Source organism: Cupressus sempervirens, chromosome 7 (assembly GCF_028749045.1).
Source record: "Cupressus sempervirens isolate cs-2001-9-10 chromosome 7, ASM2874904v1, whole genome shotgun sequence".
Classification (NCBI taxonomy): Eukaryota; Viridiplantae; Streptophyta; class Pinopsida; order Cupressales; family Cupressaceae; genus Cupressus; species Cupressus sempervirens.
Window position 1 is genome coordinate 659536866 of NC_143124.1, and position 26753 is coordinate 659563618.

At 34.6% G+C, this 26753-nt stretch overlaps 1 protein-coding gene across 1 annotated transcript; it reads right to left on the reverse strand.

Annotated features, from left to right (window-relative positions):
- Positions 1-734: 734 nt before the first annotated feature.
- LOC149548386 (cyclin-dependent kinase B1-1-like) lies at positions 735-5496 on the reverse strand. The gene is made up of 8 exons (XM_089792464.1): positions 5167-5496; positions 2785-2929; positions 2629-2690; positions 2100-2211; positions 1895-1988; positions 1661-1730; positions 1231-1369; positions 735-1131 (listed from the first exon to the last, which is right to left on the reverse strand). Exons 1-8 carry the CDS (start codon positions 5367-5369, stop codon positions 1039-1041), a joined length of 918 nt encoding a protein of 305 aa, XP_089648590.1. The 5' UTR covers positions 5370-5496; the 3' UTR covers positions 735-1038.
- Between the last annotated feature and the right edge of the window lie 21257 nt (positions 5497-26753).

The following is a 26753-nucleotide window of genomic DNA, read 5'->3' on the forward strand; positions in this document are numbered from 1 at the left end:
ACTCAAAAAAATCCGACAAAAGCCTCCTAGGGAAAAAGCCTATTGGCTTAATTACTTCATATAGTAACCATTTCATTTTATTTTTTAGAAATTACTTATTTTATATTAAAAACATAATATATAATAATAAGTAAAACATGTATATTTAAACTCCTCTAGAAGAAATTATGCTTTTATATCTCCTTCAAACTGTGCCCATTTTTCACAACAATTTGTTACTTCATGTGGTAATCTAGACAAGACCAGATCAATTTTTGTTGTGTTATATCATCCTACAATGAAGGCAAATATGATCTTGCTTTTGAGTAGCCTCCTCACAAGAATTTTCCCAAAGTTATTCTTTATTTCAGAATTTTGAAAACTAAAGAAGAGAAATAGACACGAAAGAGTTTTGAAAATAGGAGCCCTTAGAATACAAAGGAAACCTACCTTAAAGATATTGTGGAATGTTCTAAATAATTTGAAGAAGTAATAACAAAACCATTATTAGATAATAATAAATAGTTCTAAATATGATAAGTATTGTTTATTAGAACTTTATAATTTTATGTAAATTCATTACATATCTTGAATTTAGAATACTCCATTAATTTTATATAATCCAAATTTGTTAACTCAATTGAGTTTATTTTTTATACAAGTTTTAATTTATTTATGATGTCTAAAAATTTATTAAAATTTAAGAAATTCTATATAACCTCATTAGAACAGCCATAAGAACTTAACTTCTGAAGTCAGCAAATGAGATTGTTTTTATTGCCTTCAACATGGAGCTAAAGGAAGCCCATCGTCATACTTGCACAAACAAATAAAATGTGAATAAATCATCTCTCGATGTTAGAATGATTGACCTGTTTGCTTTTGCAAACACGGAGACTTGACCCAAATTCAGCATTCCTGCTCCACCTTCAGGATAGGTGATTATGCAGTTGCTGTTGTTATCATATTATCATAAACAATATGTCGAGAAAAGTTTGAACAGGGAGCTTCTAAGCCCACTTGAATACCCATGCATAGTAGAAAATCTCAAACAAATACTCAAAACTGAGATTTGTCTAGATCATCAAAGTAGGGGTGATTCATGGCCGCCTTGGCTGAAATCCTCCTTGCGGGATCATAGTGCAGCATTTTCTGCAAATTAAACAATTTATCATTCATTCAATCCTTCTAGTAAGAATTTAAATTAGGAAGATTGAATTTCATGAATTGAAAGGGTAAAGAAGAACATACAATGAGCAGATCTATCCCACTTGGGCATAAAGTAGGAACTGCACGAGCAATGTTCTGAGGCTTCCATTGCGGGTATTCATGCCAGTCTCTTAGTATTTTTACTCCCGGCCATATTTCCTCATTTGGGGTTCCAAGAAGCCTTTCAGTCCAAAATGTCAAACACTTTAGTTAATTAGAGATATCAAATTTCCACAATCCATTCTGGATTCAATTGTGTGTTTTGTGACATTGATGTTTTGGATCACACTCTATGATCTATCATCAGGATGAAACAAAGCAAGAGATGCATAATAGAAAGTGATCCAAAACATTGATGCTAAAAACACACACAATCGAATCCAGAAATCTATGAAAATAATTTAGCTAATTGCTTTGGCAATTGGCTTAGTCTGCAACTAAAGTTACCTTAATATCAATTTTAGAATTTTACCTAAAGATATGAAGTAGCTGTTGTAGTTCAGAATCGCCAGGGAAAAGTGGTCTTCTTCTCACCATTTCAGCTAAGTATAATGCAACAAGTTAGCTAAAAGATAATTCCTTTGTAAAACATTAGGGCCCTCTAACAAAAATTGGGAATCTTGTAATTGGTATTTACAAAGAAGAAAGCATTTGTTACACCTAATATGTATTTTCTGAAGCCTAATATGATAATATCTAAACTCACCAAAAATACAACCAATAGACCAAATATCAACAGGTGTGGAATAGTGGGTTGAACCAAGCAACACCTCTGGAGCCCTGTACCAAAGAGTCACAATCTGCAAGAATACAGATAAAGGTCTATTAAAGATACCTATCAACATTTAATACATTAAAAAGGAAATAGATAAATAAAAGGGGACTGAAATCCGAAGTTTAAGATGAAAGACCTCGTGGGTGTAACTCTTCAGAGGCACAGTAAAAGCTCTTCCAAGTCCAAGATCTCCAACTTTGAGCAGACCCTTGCTCTTGTCCACCAATAGGTTCTGTGGTTTCAGATCTCTGAAAAAATCACATTCCACTCAAGATCGCTATTAAAGAAACTGTCTACCAATCATTTTTATGATTCAATTATTCAGTCTTACACAACCAGATGAGTTTAACTTTATAAACAAATGGTTCTTGAAAGGCCAAGACAAACGATAACAGATATTCACAATCCGTGATATTATGTTCATGCTTCTGGATAAGATTGTGTGTGAATTTATTAATATCAACATTTCGGATCATACTCAATGATCCATCATTGGAATGAAAAAGCTAAGAATGTGATCTGAAATGTTGATGCTAGTAAACTCACTCTTACCCAGAAGCATGAACATAAGGCCAAGATAAATCAAGAAACCCAAAAAAAGCAAGTCTAAAACCTAAAAGTTATAAACATACAAATAAAAGATGCACGTGCCTACAAAACATTACCTGTGCATCACTCCATGGCTGTGACAATGAGAAACTCCTTTGCACAGCTGATACATGAAACTCTGCAATAAAAAAATCAATATACAGATGGTAAGCAGTAACTTCTCTTCCTAAACTAGTGAGATACAGTACAGGGAGGTGTAATGAATCATGTACCTGAATCACTTTGTGGGGAAGAGGATTAGCATTGGCAATACGCCGGTCACAATCCATAAATTTCTTAAGATCTGTGTCAAGGTATTCAAAAACCAAGTATAAAAGTGGTTTCCCCTTCTTGTCAACATGTTCCACACAAAGTAACCTGGAAATCCAATTTTGTCATCACATTAAATTGCAGAAACACAAACCACACACATGATATAATTCATTCTGCATTAGTCATTGTTCTTGAATCACAGAGCAATGCATTTTTCAAATTTAAAAATCTCGCTTTGTCAAAACTTGGCATAACATTAAAGAATCCCAAACAGGTATCCAAGCTGCAAATAGTCATCAAACAGGTCAAATGCCATACACTTAAGAGTGGGCATTAAAGAAATAAATGCCCATTTGAATAATTCAATGCATTGCAAATGCAGGAGGCCTAATAGAAGTGCCAACAGGTCCAATGTATTATGCCGCCTGCATATTATTTTCCCTGCAGTTGTAATATTTGTGGTTCAGCCTTCAAAACTGCATGAATAGTAGAGGCTAATAAGAATTGCTTCCAAGTTATACAAGTCATGTTATCTCTTATAATTGATCATGTCGATGGAATGCAACCATGGTTTGATTGCTATTTTATTTGCACAGAGACCAAAGTTAATGTGAGATTTATCAGAAGAACGATGGGTGCAAGCTTGTTTGAATGCCTTAACCTATGAAAATATCTGAGCAGCAAACGGTAGCCACAACTATGAAATTAGACCTGCGGATGGCTTAGAAAGGGTCTTTGTTTACCACATCTTGTTTTCATGATGCGTCCATGTGCTTAATTTGTTGTTATGAGAAAGTGGACCTTAGTGGAATTGGGCTTCTGAAAGCTATTTAAGGCTTCTCAGCAGAACTGAGTATGGACTGGTGCTTTGCCATAGAACCTCTAGACCTGAAGATACGAAGGAGAGAAATACAATTAAAAGGCCTGCAACTTTGAAGGTTTAATGGCTGCCATAACATGGATATAAGTTCTATTTTAATGTATTAAGAAATTTTCATTTAAGCCCAGTTGCAACAGTACGTAGGTAATACTTGAATGTGCTTTGTAGAGAGTATTTATCTTAGACACGTTATTTGCTCATCATCTTTAATTCCGAAGACAACACCTCTTCTTTCTCAAAGTGGAAATTATTAAATCCATTCTAGTGATGATGCCCCACTGCTAGATTATTATCAGAACATAAACGAAAGTTAAAGGAAAGAATACGATTAGGCCTGATACAAGTGCCAACAGGTAAAAATTCTGTGAGGCATTAAAAAACCAGGGCTCCTCTGCCACACACTGAAATGGAATGTCTTGTTGTAGTGCATAATGCTAGCTACAAGTCACATTTGACATTTAAATCTAGGAATGCCTTACATTTTAAATCTGGTGTAGCGGGATCTTCTGCTTTAAAAAACACAAAAACCCATTTGAAAATATTCGATAATTGAGAAAAGAAAATCAATCACTCTTCACTCTGGCGATTAAAAAATCCCAGCAAGAATCAATCTGAAATTTAGTAAAGGAATGCAAGGGACAGGGAATCAAAACGACGAAAACACAGATTCGTTCAAAGGATGTAAATAGGAGCAAAGTTTTCATACGATTGTTCGTGATTGTTCGTGATCTAACTCGATCTGGTAAACCATTTGAAAATAACAGGAGAAATTTATCTGGGTAGGATTGAAGGATCAAGATTAAACCCTTTCCCTTCCTCACTATTTTCTGCTCATTTTGGGTTGGAAACAAACCCCTAAATTCTAATAATCACGTAATTAAAAAGTTAAAAAGCAAGCAATTGCCCTCGACGCTGGCCATTACAGAATCCCCAAAAAGTATCAATGTGAAAATTTATTAAAACAAAGCAATGGGAATGCAGCACATTATCTGTGAATTATCACCCAAACACAAACAAACAAAACAAGAGTTCAAAAATACACAGACATGGGTACATTTAAATGAGGGAAAGCTTTCTTATGATTGCCCTGTTTTCCTGAAATCCTTCTTTTACTTATGATCCAACTCTTTCTGGCAAACCGTTTGAAAATAACAGGAAAACCTTGTTTGGGTAGGATAGGATTCAAATCGATCGCATACAAAACCACGTTTGAAATTGAAGGGTCAAGCGTAAACCCTTTAGCTTCCTCCCTGAAAGAAGAGGCCCTTGCTGATCATTTTGGGTCTCAACCAAACGTCTGGATTCTAACTAAGAGCGATGATAACAATGGCAGAACAAATTGTGAAGTAGAAAAATTTATGACTCCATTGCTTTCAAAACTGTCACGTATTCAATTCATTTCCCCGTACCCCCAAAAGAAATTTATAACCCAAAAGAAAATCCATAAAATGGCATGACTAACCTGACAATGTAAATACTTGTAGAAAGCATCTGGAGCAGAGAGACTTCACGAAGTGCAGTGGGAGGGATTCCCTCTTCATCCATCTCAAGGCGAGTCTTCTTGAGAGCAACAAGTTGTCCTGTGGTCCTATCTTTGGCCTTGTAAACTTTCCCATATGTGCCCTCTCCCACCTTCTCTATCTTCTCATACTTCTCCATCCCCATCTTCCTCTTAATGCAACTCAAACAAACCTCTCCTCTCTCACAGATCTACACAAACCCACGCCCTTCGATCAGTAGAGAACAGAATGAAGGATGTAGAAATAGACTATGAATGAAAGAACCGTTGGGTTTGGGGTGGTTCGAATAATATCCAACGGCCAATATTTGAACACAAATCTTCATCCAACAGCTCCCGTGACGCGTCCTTAGCTAGTTCAAATTTGAACCCTGATATGGGTATTTTATGGAACAAAATAATAATAATAATAATATCCATGTACAGAGCTTTTAAAACTATGTTGACTCGGGGAGGGTGTCGTATACAGAGCTTTTGAAAATTGAACATTAATTAATTTTAAGCTATCTTTGTTTTGAATTTTTAGAGTGTTATCCTTCAAGTTATCCTCGTATTCTGAAGTCCATCTACGTCTCTCACATTTTAGATGGTAGGAGTGGGTTCTTAGTTGTGTAACTAGCGATCTAGTTTTATCCTTGAGTGGGTTCTTAGTTGTGTGACTAGCGATCTAGTTTTATCCTTACTTACAAAAAAATCTATAGAATGAATGAATGATTTCAATACCAATCAGAAAATTGAAGCAACTTATAGAACTTGAGAATACTACACACTTCAAAATAGGATATCAAAATCTTAAACAAATTGTAATGTCTACAAAGTACTAGCAAACTATTAACTACTATTAACTATTAATATTTGTGAGGAGACATAATATTGATTAATATTGAGTGTTTATTAACTTTAAGAATACCATTTGATTTATGTTTGAGAAAAAATCATATTTTAAAATATTGGTTGTTTTGTGTTAGTTAACAGTTTGTCCCTCCTTGGGGTCTAGTTAATACCTTGACTCTTGAATGCCCAATGTGGTAGAGAAACAGGGTGTTACCAACAGAGGGGCCAATATATGGGTAATATCATTATCCTCTAAATTGAAAGGTACAACCCCCTTGTTGGTGCAAGATATGCAATGAATAGATCAGATTTTGGGAGAATGCTCTTAACCAGATAGAAAAAGAGGCAATTACCAAATTACTTGTAGCCACAAGCAATCTAAGCAAGGAGAATTATTTGGATAGCCCACAACATCCACAAATATGGCTATTATGAGCTATCTTTCAGCTCTTCTACTACTCTAACTTCTAATCTACCTCTACTCCTACACCTACAACTATTAAATTCAAGGAGTGCACAATGAGGAATGAACATTCATGGGCCCAAGTGACTCTCTGACCAAACAAGATCACCCAACAACAATATCCTAGCTCACTTATACTCAAATCCTGAAGCACACAATGTAACACTATACTACAAAGATGCAACATCAACTAGAAAGTGGAAACATAATTAATGGTGAAGTAACATTTAGATTACCTCGCTTAGTTACAACAACTCTCATATTGCCCCTAACTAAATCACTTTCATCATTAATAACATTCCATTCCCAATCACCACATGAACATGCATACTATTTTAACAATGTGGACAAATAGGGGAAATGCAACAGAATTGAACTTGAAAAGCAACACTCAAATTGTTTACACTACCAACATACAACACTAACACTTAGACCAGTGCGACACTAACAACTTCAAATTTAATTATCTTTCAGTTCCATGCAACCTAAACTATGAACAAAAAACATTCAAAGTAAACTCACTAGTCTCGGCCATAGGGGTTCATTCACAAAGAAGTTTATTGATCCTTTATTCATCCTTCAAAATTGCACTTATAGGCCCTCTTTAGACTTTGGCCGGTTACATTTATTATTACAATTCAGAGCAATTGCAGAGGCATAGCCAAAATTAGGTATGACAACAGTTAACTGTTACAAATGTATGCATACGGGAAGAATTGCCAAAAATTGCTACAATGGAAAGAGAGAGATAAGAGAGATTGACACTTGTCAAAAGCTTGTTGAAGATTCATCATCAGAAGAATGTAATGCTTCTAACTTATTAGTCAGTTCTTCTTCTTTTGGGTTACTGACATGGCCTTATGTGCTCTTAATGTATCAAGCACCATTCTAATTTCTTTGGCGCCTAGGATATAAATGTTATCTACTCTAACTACCCAATAGTCATGGACCTTTGTCAACTCTTCCACAGTGCTAATTTTGGATTGAGGTTTGTTTGATGCCATCTTTAGAGTGCCATCTATAGCATTCATCTCTTGGATCTTTGAATCTTGGAAATTGGTGGGACTGGTAGTTTCCTCTATGAATGCTAGGAACTTAGTCTTTATGTGTTGGATGTCCACCAATTGTCCATTTGGAGCCACTTGAGATTCTGTGTGGAGATCCTTCAGATATAAGTAGACTTTCTCCATAATCGTCTTGACATCATCATATACACTCTTTAGTTCTTGCTCGGACTTCACCAAGCTCTCCTTCTTGAACTCCATCGATTGCTTCAAATGAAGCAAAGATTCTTTGCCCATTCTAAGGATCCCAAGATTGATGGCAATGCCAATCTTCATATTAATCACCTCTTGGAGTAATGCCAACTACTATGTTATTTTATAAGCTTTAGATTGCATAGAGATTTGATGACTACTCACAGTCTCCTTTAGCCTTAACGCATCCAACAATATATTACCAAGGTTCTTGATTAGAGGAGGACCTCGGATCTTCATGTCCTCTATCCATGTGCAACCAATTTTCCCAAAATTTCTTTCCTGATGCAACTTCGCTAATAGGTTCTTATTCTCCTTCGTAGTGGGATCAAAACTAATCGGGGTGGCACTGTCTGTCGGCATAATAGTTAGGGACCCAAGCATTACTTTGATATAATCAGTCAATTCCTTATTGGAGGCCTTCAAAGTCAACTTAACCGTCATCAACTCCTCCAATCTATCCTCAATCTTGACATTGTTATATTTCCACACATTCAACATGGTGTCATACATTGGAGGTCCCATGTCATGTTTCTTTACTTGGAAGTCACCTAGGGCTAGCTCTTCTATTATCCCCTCCTTCTGAGGCTCTGCAATTTCCATCACTGTGTGCCCTATATTGACATCAATAGCCAAAGTTGCTAATGTCCTCTGCTTCTTAGCCTTTTGAATTGTGGCTGTAGGTTCTTCAATGGCACATGGTCCTCCATTCTTCTCTTCTTCCTCTCGGTAGTATCCTCCAACCAAGAGTCGATTGTAAGGACATTTAGTGTTGATTTTAGCATACAGGGTCAAACAACTTCCTCACTACCGAGTGCGTCTCCTTCTTCCTACTAGAAAATGGAAAAGTAATTATTTTAGCCACAAAATGTGCAAGTGGGTTACCTTGATCAGTGTCTCCTTATTTTTGCTACTGAGGAGTCACTTGAGCTTGTTCACCTCCATTTAGGTCATAATTGGGTTGGTTAATTTCTCCATCAAGATTTATCAATGGGATTGTCGAGGATTCATTGCCAACTAATTTCTCCTTTTCCTTTTCTTTTTCTTTTTCCTTCTCTATCTCTGTGTCACCAACGTTTCCAGAATTTGGAAGAGACCCTCCTCCACAAGTAGGAGTTACTTGCACATTTTTGTCTTCTAGAGGATGGTCACCTCCTCCTCCTATTGATTGTGATGGTCTTATCGATGTAGACGTGGTCGCTGCAACGGTGGAAGTGGATGTAGATGTTGTTTAAGCTCCTCTAGATACATCTACAGATGAACTGGTAGCACCCATTGTCTTTCTCTTGGCCCTTGTCCATTCTACCCACTTATGAGTCCTCTTTATAATTTTATCCATCAAAATCTCCATCTTATCAATTACTAGACCATTCGGTAGTGTAGACAAAATAGGTTTGTCTCTGATCTCTTTTTCATAAGTAGAGAACCTCAAATATGATCCATCATCTTCTATGTCCTCAACATTTATATTCACCTTATACAATTTCACTTGCTCAACTGTGAGCCTCGTGCAAAACTTCTATCGGGTTTGAATCAATGTGTAACAATCTGCCCAATAGTCCTCTATATCAAGCACATGCTTGTAACTAGACCAAACTAAAGATTATCCTTCACACAATCTACTAGATCAAATTGAGGCCTTATGACTTCATAATCCTTCAATTTATATGTGTCCTCAAAGGCCTTGATCAAATTCTTTGCATCTAACCTAGATGCACATGATTATGCTCCTATAACAACTGGGAAAGGGATTCTCGCTTTCTTAATAGTTGTGCACAAGGTATTCACTTCTAATATCTGCCTACACAATTCAATTAATAGTATATTATCCTCTGGATACCTTGGCAGTCTCCATGGGAATCCATTGAATCCACTGATTCTAATCTAGGAGAAAGTTGAGAATTGTATGAAACAACATCCGAATTGGGTCACCATAGAAATAGCCTCTGGCAAAAATCTCCTCTTCGGGTATCCTTGTATATCTTTGCATAGCCTCATGGTAAAGGCATCATTTACCTTTACGAACTCCTCATAGCTCTTCTCAAGTTCCAGGCAAGGATAGAAATCATACACCTTAGTAGGCTCATCAAAATCTTCAATGCACAATAGGCCTTTCCATAGATGATGTGTTGCCAGAACATATATGAAATATGAAGACATATAGAATTGCTTGAATACCTTGGTCAAGTTGATCCAACTAGTGAATTCATCGCAAATAATTTGGGCCCAATCAATGTATTGGCCATTTGCACAAACCACTTGCACTAGAAAGAAATGGTGCTCCATAAAATTCAAAACTTCTTCATAACCTTTTAAAATTAGAAGAAGGGCCAAACTATCCACTATCTCCCACTTTAGACTGGTTTTGATCAGAGTCTTTAGAACCTTACTCTTCTTGCTCTTTGGTAGCTGAAACCATGTTGCCAATATATCCCCTTGCCTCAAGGTCTTCTTTTCATTATACATGGAGGTAGATGACCCAAAATCAATATTACAGTACTCACCTCTATATGGAATCTGAAACACATTTTTCATAAGACCTATGTCAAATGTGAGGAGGACCTAGTCCTCTAGTATTTTGATTTGCTTAGTGCTCGCATCATACCGATCTATGCATTCTTGAACTAATTCTGGCACTTGAACTACCATGACTAACCCAACGACTCCCACTAGCACACTCTCCTTGAGTTTCATTCTTATAGAATGAATAGGCTGAGAGTTCAACCTTCTATGCAAGTCTAGCTCTTAGATTGTAGAATCTAAAAGATGTATCTGTATAATTCTTTAGCTCACTCTCTAGACTAGGTAATCTATCACCAGCACCAACTCTCCCTACCATTCACTATATAACACATAGAGAAAGAGAAATTCAAACTTAAGATGAGAAAGTTCCCATTACAAGATGAAGAAGTGAACTCATCAAGAATTTGATTTCATTGAATTTGAATCTAATCGTTGGGCATAGGATTTCCCACGTCACATGAGTGAAGAATGACCATTAATTGTATAACACCCTTTCATGGCATAATGATCAAATTTACCATAAATGAATTAGGTCAATGGCTCTAAGTGATGTCATTCATCTCATATTTACCTTTACTGGGAGGATGTACAATAATTTTTACCCTCTAAGCTCTAGCATAGTGGAGAAGGCACTTTTTCAATTCTCCATTACATTGATGCCTTCGGAGAAGCAACACTTCATGTGAGAATCTGCCTTGAGAAAAATTGAGTGCTTTTCATTAAATCAAAGGTGTAACTCATCTTTGACTTTTCTACAATGCACCCTTTTAGTTATTCAGGGGACGTAGCTCCTTCATTGCTTTCCAAATGACTTGAAAAACTTATCATTTTGCCTTCGTAGGGATCACAACAATCGAGCTTCTGCCCTAGCAATGGAGAAGTTTGTTCCTTATTTTTTTGAAATCCTTCATACTTAGCCCTTTAATCTTTCTTGAGTGACTCGAGAAGCATAATATTGGTATCTCCAAAAGAATATTTGCTTTCATAATATAGTCATTACCACAAATTTCACTTTGACATGGCCCACTGGAGAAGTAGGCCATGGAGTGCTTTTCCAAAATGAGATAAGTTCATTTCCTATTTTTGCACAATTGGTCACTTTTCCCTTAGAGTAGCATAAAAAAAGAATCTTCAAATGAATATTTGCCCTTTAATAAAGAAGGCACTACCCAAAAAGTATATATTTCTTTTCTTTTCAAAAAAGCAGCACTCAAGGTGTGCTTCCAGAGATGGAGTAGTCACGAAGGTGAAAATATGATGAAGCTCACACTTCACTAAAATTTTCTCATTTGAATGATCCTTTGGCTCGGGACTCCTCTAAACATCTCTAGGAACTAAAATCTTCAAATGCATCCTTTAAAACCTTCATCAAATATCCTTGTTAGAAAATGGGGATCATGGGTGCTCTAGGTGACATGGCGCACTGAAAATTACCAATTTTTGACCAACTACCTTTGCCTTTGAGACACTCTAAAAATGATTTATTCTTGCTCAGAATGACTTGAAACATCCATGGAATATAAGATTTTACATACACAATTCATAAAATCAGCCAAATTTTCACTTTCGTGAAAGTGCCTTCCGAGGTGCTCCATTGATCAGAGTCACATTTGTAGAGGGGATTTTTCAACAGGGTAACAATTCATCACTTTTGTCTTTGAGGGACCTCATAGATGACTCTTTTTAAGTTCCAAACTCTCTTAGGAACCTTAGAATGTGAACTCTAGCCACTAGCTTCATAGAATATGCCTAGCTTCATATTTTCAAAAAATGGTGGAGTTAGCTTTGCAGCGCACCTAAAATAGCCCTTTTCCAACCTTGTCTAACACTTCACTTTTTCTTCATCTTAGGGAGCTTTGGGAACTTTATCTTCATTGAGAAATTTGTTATGTAATCCCCTTTAGAATCTTCTTTACTTCTTAGCACCAAAAATTTATCCATCTTGCACAGTCGAAAAAGTGGGTTCCAAGCTACTCCTCATGTGGGGTAGTAGCCGAATAGTTGCAAATCCAACATAGTCTTACGCCTAAATCATTCTTCATTTCTAGGACAAATTTGGGAATCATTTTTCCTTAAACACATTGATTTGAATGTTTTTACTTCATATCCCTTTGAACTTCAGCTTTAGAAGGCTATCTTCTTCGTGTGTCAAAAAGTAACTTAATGAGCTTTGCTTTCAGTGGAGGAGTAATTGAATTGGTGAAACTCTGAAAGGAGCATACCTATGAAAAATTGATGATCCAATTTGATTTTTATCTTTCTTCTCATCAAGGAAAGACACTCTACACCAATACCACCCTATCTTAAGACCTCTAAAGGAAATTGTGCACTTAATTGCATGAATCTTGCATGAAGGGTCAAGGGAGAAGGCAGAGAAGTAAAATCATGATATCCATCTTAGTGAGGGAAACTGAGATAAATTATGAGAAGAGAACCACCTAGGGGGAAACCTATACTTTGACTTAGACATATTGCATTAATCTTGACTCCAAGATAGAAGCTTAAAAGGGGGAGACTGAAAGTCTGGTAATAGTTGGCTCTGACTAGGGACTTAGGCATGCAAGTGCCTAAGTAAGGGACCTAGCATCTCTATTTTAGCACAAGAAAGAATGGAAAACACAAAAAGAAACCTAAACTAATCACACAAAATAGAAATAAAAAAAAGCTAACAAAGTAGGGAAATCAAAATTAAACTAACATACACAGTAGGATTGGAAACAACACTTATCTAACTATGTTCAGTGTAGGCGTTACCTACTTTCTCTTTTAGATCTGATACAATTTTAGGTCCTAGCCATTGTATGAATATGGTAGAACCTCTCTAGTGGGATAGACCAGCTTGAAAGCATTTTCTTGATTAGCTTGAACAATCTTAAATGGCCCTTTTCCAAAGAGACTCAAACTTGGGCCCTTTTCCAAAGAGACTCAAACTTGGAATGCATACCTTTGGGTTCACATCTCTTATCCCATAGCAATACCATTCCACCTTCCATGAATTTACTTGGTCTTGATCTCTTATATTCCTGTCACTCACATCTGATGTTGAGTGATTCAATCTACGAGATCTCTCTTTCCTCTTCCAGTCGAGTTAGGTACATGATGCACTTTTCCAATCCACTACCAAAGATAGTGTACCTCTATGGAAGCTTGTAACTTATAGGTAGAGAGCTCAAGGGGTAGGGGAATTTTTTTTTCAACTCCATAAACTAGCTCAAAAGATGAGATTCCAACTGTATGCTTTGGTTTAGTCCTATCTTCCCATAATGCATCGTGCAACTTCTTATGCCAACTTCCCTGGTTGTCTGAAACTAGCTTCTTTATGATGTTAACCAAATTTTTGTTGGTTGGTTCAACCGACCTGTCTCCTTGGGGGTAGTAGTCTGATGAGTGGCCCAACTGAACATATTTTTATAGAAGAATTCTACAATCTATGAGGATTAAAAATAGGAAGCATTATCCATAATCAACTTCAGTGGCATGCCAAATCTTACAAAGTTATGTTCCATGAGAAACTCACACACTACTTCTAAAGTTGTCCTCTTTGTTGGCTTCACTTCAACCCATTTGTTGAAGTAATCTATCGTCATCAAAATGTGAGTGTGACCTTGGCTCAATGGTGGATTGATGGGCCCTATGAAATTCAATCCCCACTGGTGAAATGGAGCTTCAATTACTAATGGTTGTAGGGGCAAAGCAACTAACTAGGGCTTTCCAGTGAACAATTTACACTTCTCACAATTAGCCACCCATCTATATGTGTCACGAAACATACCAAGCCAATAGTAACATCACTAGTAGAATTTGGGCAAATCAATGACTACGTGGCTAAAATTTTAAGTCACATGACTAAAAGTGATCATATTCTAGTATTATTTTGTAATTCATTAGTGTAAACAACTAAATAAATGACTAATTTGGTCACCATGTAAAATTACAAGGCCAAATTAGTAAAAATGACTAAAGGAATGAGCAAATAAATGACTAAATAATTAGTGCCCTAGACAAAGATCACTAAATGAATGATTTTTGTTTCTTTACACTAACATTTGATATTTTTAGGATAAATGATTGTCTTTTGTTAATTTATTTTTCAATAGATGACAATTAAAGTTTTTTTGAAGTTAAAATTTAGATCTTAAACAAATAGATTAAAGTTTTTAATAAGTTAGAATATTTATTTTATATATTTATGTGTGTTAGATTAAATACTAAATTAGATTATTGTATCATTATTTATATTAAGATTTCATAATAATAATATTATTCATTATTCATTTTAATTACAATTATCATTAAAACAAAATAAAACTTAGTTTTCAATTAAATTTATAATATTTTTATTTTAGAAAATATTTCATTTATGATATATCTTTATCCTTTCTACAATCTTGTCCAAATATTGACTATTTGTATCAAATTGATAGTTTATTTCACATACAAATTTATAATACCCTTAAAAATATAAATATTTCACATCATTATATTATCCACTCACAACCTTACATATACTTAAAATCTTTTAATTAAGAAAAAATTAACTTTTATAAAGCATACAATCTATCTCATTTTCATCTTTTTATATAATTATACCAAGTATAAGAAGCTCAAAATTTTAAAGAACCTATCTCATCTTTCAATGTACTTTTAGTAAATATAAAAAGTTTAAAGAACCTATCTTGTCTTTCAATGTACTTTTAGTAAATATAAAAAGCTTAATTTTTTTTTTAAAACTAAAAAATAAAAAATAAATTTATACTATTCTTCCTAGTAGCGATAGTTTTCCCGTCAACATTATTCATAGCATGGCATGACATTAGATGGAGCATTCAGTTTGAATGGATGAAAAAATGCACTTTGGTACTAGTCTGGTGCAAAGAATTGATATCATGAAGAGGCTAAGAACTGCCAATGTCTGCTAGGTAATTTATGAGCCCTTCAATTGACTTATTTTTATTTTATTGAAACCCTAATCGCTGTAAATCTATAAGACCCTTTGAATCTACTTAGAAAACTTTTATTGATAAATACATTTTCATTTTCTTTAGTCTTGCACAAAATCTCCTCATCCAACACCACATTGAAGCAGGATGGAGCAAATAGTTTTTAAACCTTAGCGAGCCTTATACGGAGGTGACACAATATGAAATCTTTAAAATATCTGTAAATTGAAAGGAGGAGGATTACTAATAGAAGAGTACCCAATATCCCCGTGAATCTATCGTGTATTTCGCCTAGAAACCCTATGATAGGCATGTCAGATACTGCGGTAATACACACAATCCACCTTTACATTGTGTATCTAAAACTCCTAGACATAAATGGAGCTACAAAGAGATTCCACCGATTCAGTAGACTCACGCCATCATCCATTTGGCTAAAATAGTAGGTTTTTTCATTTTTCTCATTAGAGGGAATGATATCATTATTTACGAAGCCATCAAATTCTAAATGATATCATTCTTTACGGATCATCATCTTTTTGTTATCAATGATGCTTTATGTTTATATTTCACTTCATCATATAGGAATTTAGTCTAATGAATATTCTTCTTTTCAATTCCTTTCAGACTTCCCCAATAAAGATGATCCTTAAACACCACATTACATTTGTAGATTTTAAATTAGGGAGGAGTATATGCAATGACTTATTTTTAGAATAGATCTTATAGTCAAGCATGAAGGGGGCAGTGCCTTAGGTCTTGTTAAATAGGGTAATTAATGATTATAATAATGATAAATATGAGACAATTTTCATAGCAAGTCAAATTGTGATATTGCTATTAGGATTTAACTTTGTAGCTTTGTACTCAAATTCATTGATCTTTATTTCATGAGTTTGATTCATACAAATCCATCTCTTATGAGAATAAATGGAACACTTAAGAAATCATTAGATCTAGGTGATTCTTAGAGATATCAAATGATTGAGTATCACCTAGATCTAATGAGTGCTAAGTGGTCCATTAATTCTTACGAAAGATGGATTAGTGTGAATCACTACTCATGAAACATGGGTCAATAAGTTTGATCCAAAAACTACATATTTAAATCCTGATAGCAGTATCACAATTATAATAATGGTCACATTAGTTTTCTCTATATTCTTCTAAGCTCTAGCATAGATGACCCCAAACCTAGAAGCATCTATAGGTTTCAAGAAAAAAAATATGATGACCTGTTAGAAATTAGGTTGGTATTGTCATCGGTCTAGGTAGTCCTTAAACTTCACACTGTAAATGGTCGCATTAGCACATATGTGTATGTGTTTTGCATTTGGATTCAATTCATATTCCTCCTCAGAAGAATTTCAAGTTCATCTTAGTTCCTATTTTAAAGTGATGTCCCTCATCTTAAAAACAAGGTAATTGTAGATTAAGATTAAAGATATAATTAAAACTTTTTAATTTGAACATAATTTACTTTAATACTTTGAAAATCAAATATCAACTTGTATCCCATCTCTATTAAAATTAATAACTATTTTATTTTTATTCATCTATTCAAACATGGAAGACTTTAAAATAGATTAAAAATAGAGGATATGCTCTATTAATGTAGTCTTATTTTAGGATTTTTTTTAGCATTTACTGTTACTAGATTTGTGTGTTTTGGTAAGAGAGATTTAATTTATTCTGATTTAAATATTTACTATTCACCACTCTGATATCTATGCAGACTTATACAAATGCTTTTATAACCTTCCATTATTATAGAGTCTGAATAGGATGAATATGATTCTGATTCCACCAAAATTTTCTTATTTAATTTTCTACTACAGTCTACATTTTGCTTTAAAAATCTTGTTTGATTCTTCATCCATCTAATGAATTAAAAACATTCACAGCATCAAGGGTATCATTAGTAAAATATATATATATATACACACACATATCCAAAGCTATGTGTTGTTTGTAGACCTATTTGTGAGAAGCTTTTGATATTGGATCTCTGGATTTTAGAAATTGTTTGTCATAGATTGAATATTTGTCCAGGTTGGTTACTCAGCCTAAGAAATCTTAAAGCTTGAATAAAAAAGCCTACACTTCTAGTATTTCATGCTCTTTGTCAATTCAACTACCCTTAGAGAAGGAGAGACCCAACCACAACAACTCCATCTTGCAAAATAGATGATGTGTTCTTTTTAGTGGAAGGATTAGATTTTTTAAGACCAAAATTTCCTCTACTATTCAAATCTAGGTTTTTGTTCTTCTTCAAAGATGTTGGAATGCTTCTTGTTAGTTCATTGTTGATAGATCAAATACCTTAACAAACATCATGTGTGACAAGGGTTTTGGAATTTCCCCTGTCATCCTTTTATTAGAAAGATCCACTATTTTTGGCATGCTAGACCAAGAGCTAGGAAGTTATCCTGTAAACCCATAACTAGAAAGATCTAATATTTATAGAGTAGTCAGGTTGGACAGAGTACTCAGAATTTGACCTTCCTAGTAAATGGTTGTGTATCTACATAAATATCCTCCTCTACCATTTCATAAACAATAATTAGTATATCTTAGTAAACAAATTGAAAATAATTTGACATGGAGGATGCAATATATTAAAATTGAACACCTTTATGGCATATTTCCCATCCTTTGATTTATCTATATTTCTAATTTTGTATACTTCGCTTTTGATTCATACCTTTCTAGGATTTTACATTCTTATTACAACTTGAATCAATTATTTGTGCATATCTGAACTCTATAATGTTTACAATGGAAATCCATTTTTGCACCCATTCTACAATTAGCTTATTCCATTTCTCAAATGTTTTAAGACTTCTTGTGTTCTCCATAATTCTGATTTATTTTATCTCATGCATATCTAGCTCAGTGTATAATGTGAAAAAGATATTGTCATTATGCTTGGATGGATGTTCATATCTTTGTTCAAACTTTTTGTACTTTTCTATCTCTTCTTATTGTTATTAATCCAGTGTTTGATTCTCTTTTGAAGACATTCTTTCTGACTTGCCCCTATGTGAATATCTTCATTAATATATCAGACTCGTTTCAGTGCTTTCTTATTTCTTTGGAGAGTAATAACAGTGTATCAGCCTTGTCTATTACATTGGTTATTTTGACCATTTTCTCCTATTTGTTATATCAGTGCCAAGACTTACATCACTGTAGGCTTAGTGTCTTGAAATGTTAGTTCATAAATTAGATGTATGTCTTACGAATTTTTTTTAATCATGTTTTGCAATTCTTTTTTCCTCTTCCCCACATGATCAACATTTTGGTAAGACATTATCCATTTTAATTCTTCTTAAAACCCTCAATTTTATATCAGCTATGATTTTATTATATTGTAAGAAAATACTGTGTTGATTGTATGTTTTTATGTATTCCCAACTTGGCTAGCAAGCAAGCCCAGATTCTCTTATCCAAAATCTATTAGAATTTGTAAGATTTGGTTTCATACATAACTACTTCTCATATTATACTTATTGTTTTCTGTCAGTTTTAGATTTATAAAATGGACAATATATATAGCAACAATATTGTTTGGATAATATATATAGCAACTATATTGTTTGTTTGGGTTTTTTTTTTTTGATTGGTAAATGGCCAAGGCTTTAATGTATTTTATTAATTAAAATGAAACAAAGTACAAAGCTTATCTCCATTCAAATAGACACTGGTAGGAAAGAACGAAGAAGAAAACCTCCAGTCTTGCCCAGGACAAGGTCCTATATTTTTACATGTTAAAAGGGGCATACCCCAGTGAGCTCTTTTATATAATTGTATATACAACAAAGAGGGGCATACTCGAGATAATTACATCTGTTTAATATCAAGCAAACTCTATGCTAGCATTGGAGCATCTACTGGTTGATGATTTGTCCTTGCAAAATATTACCATCTAGCAAGCTAATCACTCAAAGGTTAGTAGACATAAGCAATAAACATTCAGCCCAATAGATCTAAGAGGTTAGGATACCAATCTTGATAACATTAGTTTAGTATAAACAAGCTGGTAATTTTGCAATAGAATAAGGAAATTTAAAATCACCCTAGAAAACAATGAGAAATGGCTACTAAAAGAGTACTATATCTAAATGAATAATACCACTGGAAATAATTAAGGTGGAAAACATTACTAGATACTTGGCAAAAAATAAACTCAAAGGATAGGCTCACAAACGGGGCAAGATATGAGGCCCACTCCATGTGACCAAGCCAAGCCCATGAATCATGAGAAAATAAATAAAGCCATGTCAATTATTAACAATCCTGATTAGTATGGTACACCGAACATTAAGATCTTATAGACACAAAGCTAAATCTTGTCTATTTATAATGCAAAATTGACCTAATATAATACCAGGTACCATAAATTTAAATCGAATGAAAACTATACAAAATTTATCAAAGCATTTGAAATTGGCAAATATCACAAACTAGCAAGTTAATCATAACTAACAGCCTTCAAACTTAAGAAATTACCAATCTGGCTTGGCAGAACCATTCCATTTATCCCAATATATCAAAGCAACTTACATAATTCCAATCCATAATGATACCCTTTGTATCCTTATCTAAAAGACCAGAGAGATTTCCTAAAGAAGGAATGCCATATACGAATTTGATAGAGTAAAAAAACTAAACTACCTACCAGGATACTGTAAAATCCTCCTCTATGGTGATATCAATCCATAACCAGCCCCAAACAAAATTCCAAATTTTCAAACAAGAGCTATATAACCAAGTTATAAATAAATAGAGTGTTTATGAAATTTAATTTACATATTTTTTAGGGTCTAAGTGTTTCAACATAATGATGAAATTCACATACATTTATCATATGTAGAAGCCATAACAGTGCTACATTAGCAGACCAAAACAAAAGGCATCCCAAAATATGACATGAATCGAACCCTAAAATAATGCTTAAACACTAAATACTGATCGCAACCAGAAAGAAACTATCTTAGCAAGCAACCCTCATTAGGAACATGAGGGTAAGAACCAAACCCTCGAGATAAGCATAATACAAAAAAATGAATAGATCGTAGTCAAATACCATATATTATATATAGATTCCAAATTGTCCACATTATCAAAATAGATAAGTCTTGGAGATTAAAATAGTACTTAATAGAAATTATACATGTATAATAAGCCAAGAGTCTAAAACAGAGTATCTTTAAGCATACTAGCAAAATTGCTATATATGCATAACCATGGGACCCTAAGTTACTGATTCTGACTCACAGAAGCTAACAATTTCAAGCCGAACCTCTACCTTCCTTCCAAAGAACCATGATCACATTTGTGATATTACTGAGCTTCTCCACACAGTAATTGGGAGGGAACTCAAAGTCAGAATTCCCTCTACTTGTCTTTTCTGCATTTGGGGTGCACAAATCCAAATCATCCAAATTGTTGAATGTCACTCCCGACTCGATGTAGGCATTAAAGAGGTGAAGGTAATTGGTGAGCCACTCCACATTTTCTTCCACTATGATTCCCCTTCAACAAAGCATAAATTTCAAACTAGCCTCCATTTTAGGCCATTCACGAGAGAATGTTATGTTCTCTCAGATAACTAGGGATTGGTGATGAGGAGTGGTGTCTAAATTTGGGTGGTTCAAAGGAAGATTCATGTACTTTTCAAGGAAGGGAATCCTGAATTTATTATCTATACTATATACTGCTTTTTCTAATCCCTTTCTCAAGGAAGGGACAAATAGGTCACGACAAAGACTTACAATGTCATCTGCTCCCACTTTGGCTCTTACCAGGCAACCAATAAATGACTCGATAATGTCACTATTTATTCTCCAAGTATATTGGTAGTCAAACACTCCCTCACCCAAAGCTTTGTTAATCACAAGTTGAGTCATGTCATCCACCGAGTATAAAATCCTATTCCATCTCTCTGGTTTCACTGTCCCACAGGAGGCCATAGTGTGATTCTCAAAGGCATGGAATAGAACAACATTAGACTCCATACTAAGTGGTGGCAATGAAAATGAAAGACCCAAAAGATAATGCCCCTAAATAACACAAGGAAACTTTTGGACTTGATCATGTAAACTACAATCTCCAAATCACAAAAGTAGGACAATAGTTTTCAATTAAATGTGAAGTACCAAAGCTTGTGAGATACCATGATGGAAGGCATGATTACAAGAAGCTTTAGGCAAGCTGAAATGTGTAGCTAATACAAGAATGATGAGAAAGGTACCGATGCCATTTATCTTATATAAATAATGCATATATGTTAAGTCAAAGGTGATCCTATTTAGAGATCATAAGATTTAGGAGTGATATGTGATAGATCAAGCTAGACGTGTGTGAAGTGACACAAAGGAAAAATCAAACTTGGAAACTACTATTCAAGAAAAGAAAGAAATAAAATAAAATAAAGGATAATTGTAAAATTAAAGTGAAAGAGAGAAACTGTTGTTTAATAATAGAGAGTTAACCCCATCTGCCCCCACATTTACTAATTGATCTGCAAGTAGATTGCCTTCCCTATAAATATGATAGATCCTATAATCATCTAGCTTATCATTTAGGGAGAGGAACACTTCTAGATGAGAGTTAAGGACTTAATTAGGAGTTGACCTTTTTCTAATAGCATTTACAATAATTTGAGAATCACCTTCAATGATGACTTTAGGTAGGTTAAGCTTATGACATAACTTGATCCCTTGACAAAGAGCCTCAAGTTCTGCTAGATTGTTAGAGGTAGGATGAATTGACATTGCTTTCTTGGAAATCCAAAGTCCATCCTCATTGTGAATTATGCATCCAATATCGGCTATACTTGGATTACCCCAAGCTACTCCATCAAAATTTAGTTTGACCCAACCAATAGGTGGTGGCTCCCATTTGCAATTATTCCTAGCTTCTCTATTGACCTTTGAATAATATAAGGGTGGATTAATCAAATTAGGCCAAAGTTTCTTCATGAGGCCATCCCAATTTGAGAATGATCCTTCCTCTAATCATGAGTTCCTTAAATGTGAGTTGATTGTTTCTATAATACTAGCTTCTATTTTGGAAATAAGAACTTCAGGTTTGAGTTCCAAATTGCAAAAAATATGGTGATTCCTTTCCTTCTAGATTTCCCAGATCAGGATAGAAGGGGAGATATTCCAAAGTTTACTATAAACACCCTTAATGATATTTGAGGGCCATCCCAAAAGCAAATCAGTCAAAGATTTTGGGAAGGGGGAAGACCATCCCAACATCTGCCTGAGCCACTCCCAACAACTTTGGGAGTAAGGGCAGAGATTCAAAAGATGATCTGTGTTTTCAATGCTTTTTTGATAAAGAGCACATCTAGAGGGGCCCTGAATGCCAAGGATGTTTAATCTATCCATAGATAGAATCCTATTTTGTATAGCTAGCCATAGAAAGAAACTAGCTTTCGGTAGGCAAGTGGAATCCTAGCAAAGCTTTAATGGGATATCCACTAATTTCAGTCTATGAGCTTCTAGAATGGCCCAATAACCACTTTTGACATTATATTTCCCATCATTAGATGCAGCCCAAATTAAATTATCTCTTTTGTTTGACTACTTAAGTTCCCTATTCTCCAAAATATTCTCGAAGTAATTAACTAACTCATTATCAAAACCTAAACCTCTTAGAGATTTCCATTTCCATACTACAGAGCCTTCTAAATCTATCAAAGTTTTATAATCCCTAACTTTGTTACCCCACAAATCAGTTAATCTATTTTTAAGTGTCAGAGGAACATTGTAGGAAGAAAGTGGGGGTTTTCCATCCCAGGAGCCTTCCCAGAATAAGGCCTCATCACCCGACCCAACATCTCATGATAGGAATTTACAAATCAAATTGCAACATTTGATCGTAAAGTTCCAACATTCTAAACCTTTAGGAGGGGAGATAATTCTAAAGATTGAAAGCAGATTATCTGTAATTAGATATTTATTATAGAGAATTTTAGCCCATTTACGGTTACTTTCATGGTATAGGTGCCAAATGAGCTTTGCTCCTAGGGCTTCATTTTGCCACTGTAGGTTTTTTATCCCTAAGCCTCCTAATACTTTAGGCTTAAAAATGTTCTCCCACTTGATGAGATCCAATTTATTATCATCATCCCAATCATTCCATAGAAAATTTCTCATCTTGGATTCAATTTTTTTAAGATTCTTCTTGGAAAGAGGAAGGCACGAGAGTGGGTAAGTCGGAATGGCTGATAGGACTACACGAATCTTAGTGCATTTCCTAGCCTTTGTGAGCCATCTATCCTTCCAAGAACATAGCTTAGAATCCAATTTTTCAAGGGTATTGTCCCAAAAAGTTCCTGATTTTAGACCTTTCTCTAGAACTATACTGAGATATTTGCAAGGAAAGAATCCTTTCTTATAACCCATAATCCTACAAATTCATTGTTCCATCTCTGACTTAGTTTTTATGAAGAAAATTTCAGACTTAATCATTAACCTTCTGACTTGAGGCTTCCATATAAGTGTTTATAATGCTTTTGAGAGAGTGAGCTTCTGAGGCCATACTTTTCCCAGGAAGAATAGTGTCATCAGCAAACTGCTAGTGGGTGATGTTAGGTAGATTTTTAAAAATAGTGATGCTAGAAATTCTTTGATTGTTATATGCATCTGTCATGGCTCTCCCAAAGGCTTTAGCCATGATGATGAAAAGAGAGGGGGATAAGGGGTCCCCCTACTAGATGCCTCTCGATATATCAAAAAATCCTTCTAGTGTACCGTTGATGAGAACCAAGATTTTAGGTGTTGAGATAAATTTGAAGATTAAATTAATCCATTGATGAGAGAATCCAAAGGCTTCTAGCATCTTGCACAGAAACCTCCAATCAACCATATCATATGCTTTTTGGATATCTAGTTTCATGAACATACAGGCTTCCTTATTAAGACTTGCAGAGTGAATAGTCTCTTGAATGGTGATAATGCCATCAAGAATGGATATGCCCAGCATGAAACCAGTTTGTTCCTCAAAGATAATCTTGGGGAGGATCTCTTTCAGTCTATTTTCTAGAACTTTGGAGAATATTTTATAAACTGTGTTACACAACGCTATCGATCTATAATCTCCTAGCGATTCAGGATCAGACTTCTTTGGAATCAAAGTGATAAAAGAATGATTAATTTCAGTGAGAGCCTCCATTTCTAGATGCTTCAATCACTCTCCAAAGGTCAATAACTATAATGTCTTAGCACTTTTGGAAGAAGAAAGCTTGGAATCCATCTAGTCCAAGAGATTTATCTAGATTCATCTCGAAGACCACTTTCCTAATTTCTTCTAAAGTGATGGGTTTGGTTATTTTTTTGTTGTCTTCTTGAGTAACAACTTTAGGGATAACTTTTAGGAGATTGGATTGCACAGCATAATTTGAACCTTTAAGGTTATTTAATATATCTTAGAAATATTTAACGAAGGTGTCTACTATTTCTCCTAGTTTTTTAGTTAAGATTCCTTGCTAATTTTTTATATGCGTGATTTTTCTCTTAGCTCTGTTATACAAGGTAGAGTTATGAAAAAAAATTGTATTGCAATCACCTTCTGCTAGCCATCTTTCTCTAGATTTCTGTCTCTAGAATATCTCTTCTTTGGAAAGAATATCTTCTTACTTAGCAAGTAGTTCCTTTTCAAGAAGATAGCTCTGGCTATCCATGCCCTTGCTGATAACTTATGTGTTCAACTCTTTAAGTTGGTTTTCTATGTCCAAATTTTCTTTGAAGATGTTGTTAAATTGTTCTCTGTTCTACCTAAGGATATGTTCCTTAAGCATCTTTAATTTGTTAATGAAGACAAACATTTTGGACCCTTCGCAACTATCTTTTGCCCACCAAAGTTTGATGTTATTGAGAAAGTTTGGGTCTAGGAACCACATCTTCTCACACTTGAATGGGTTTCTAACCAGTTTAAGGAGTTCAATGAATTCAAATTTGACTGGGAAGTGATCAGATCCAGCTATGGGTAAGATTGAAGACTAAATATTTAAATTGTTGATATCCAGCTCAGTCTTTATCATAAATTTGTCTAGTTTCTCTATGATGTAAGAAAAGTCCTTTCTCCTATTTTTCCATGTATAAATGCCATTATTGGTTGGGGTATTAATTAAATTATGCAAAGAACACCACTCTTTAAAGTCTTTGGATGCTTGTGATAGCACTTGAGTACCTCCTACCTTTTTATTAATATCTAAAGTAGTATTAAAATCACCTCCTAGTAGAAAAAAATTATTCTTTTGGCTATCCAAGAATTGACCAATTTCATTCTAGACTAATTTTTTATTAGTATTATTAACTGGACCATACACATTTATGACTGTGAAATTAAGATCCGATTTTAGACTTTGAACTTTACCACTTATCCAATTATTAGAACTATTGAGAATATTAATACTAACCTTCCTTAAATCCCAAAGGATGCCCAAACCTTCGGATGCTCCTAAGGATTCTTGAAATGTAGAACACCATACTCCAAGCGACCTACTTAACTTATTTATTTCTAATGCATTTAGTTTAGATTATTGGATTAAAACAACATTAGAATTAAAAGATTTGAGCTTATGTTTTAATAACCTCTTTTTGCTAGGGGCATTGAAGCCCCTAGCATTCCAAGTAGTGAGCTTCATACTTGATCGGGAAGGCCCTTCCCCTTCCCATTGTAGAAAATTTGATCTATCTTCTGCTATTCCTTACTAAGACCCTCTACTTCTCTAAGTTCCTTTAGAGACTTCCTACTTATTTTTCCTTTTATCTTGTGGCAACATGGGGACTTAGGCCCTTCTTGAGACATGTAGATGCCTAGCTGATCTAGATTAACTTCTACTGTCTATACTATATCAATCTTTTTTGATAGAAAGTGTTCCTGAACCTCTGAATCAACTTCTCAAATAATCTGTTTAGCAAGATCAGATTTTTTGGAGAATGCTAATTCCATATCTTCCATTTGAATTTTTAATATATCTCTTCTAAGATCTTCACATGAATAGTTTTCCCTCCTAATTGGATGACCCTATGAATAAGTTCTTCCTTTCGGGCTACCAAAGATTCCTCAATATTGTTAGGACAGAATGCTTGGGCTAAATCATCAGTGATATGATCCATCTTCAGTCTCTCTATCTCTGCCATATCTAGTTTGGAATTTGAAAGATCTAGTAAGCTATCCTTATTCAGAAAATCTTGAAATTCCTTGACTAGTAATTCAGTTGTTTGTACATTGTCTTTGACTTCCTGCTGAAGCCTGCTATATGGAGTGAATGGTGAACTGCTGGTAGCAACTGGAGTCTACCAAAACTTATTAAGTTTGACAGGGAACTCCACCATATTGCCTTCCATCCAAGGTAGATTTGATTGTGGAGAGATTAGATCCTTTTGAAGTAGTATTTCGCTACTTGTCCTGCATTAAGTGAACAACATTAGGTTTTCAAGCTCCTCTAGTTGTCCTCCTTGATTATCCTCTGAAGAACCTACTTGTTGAGGG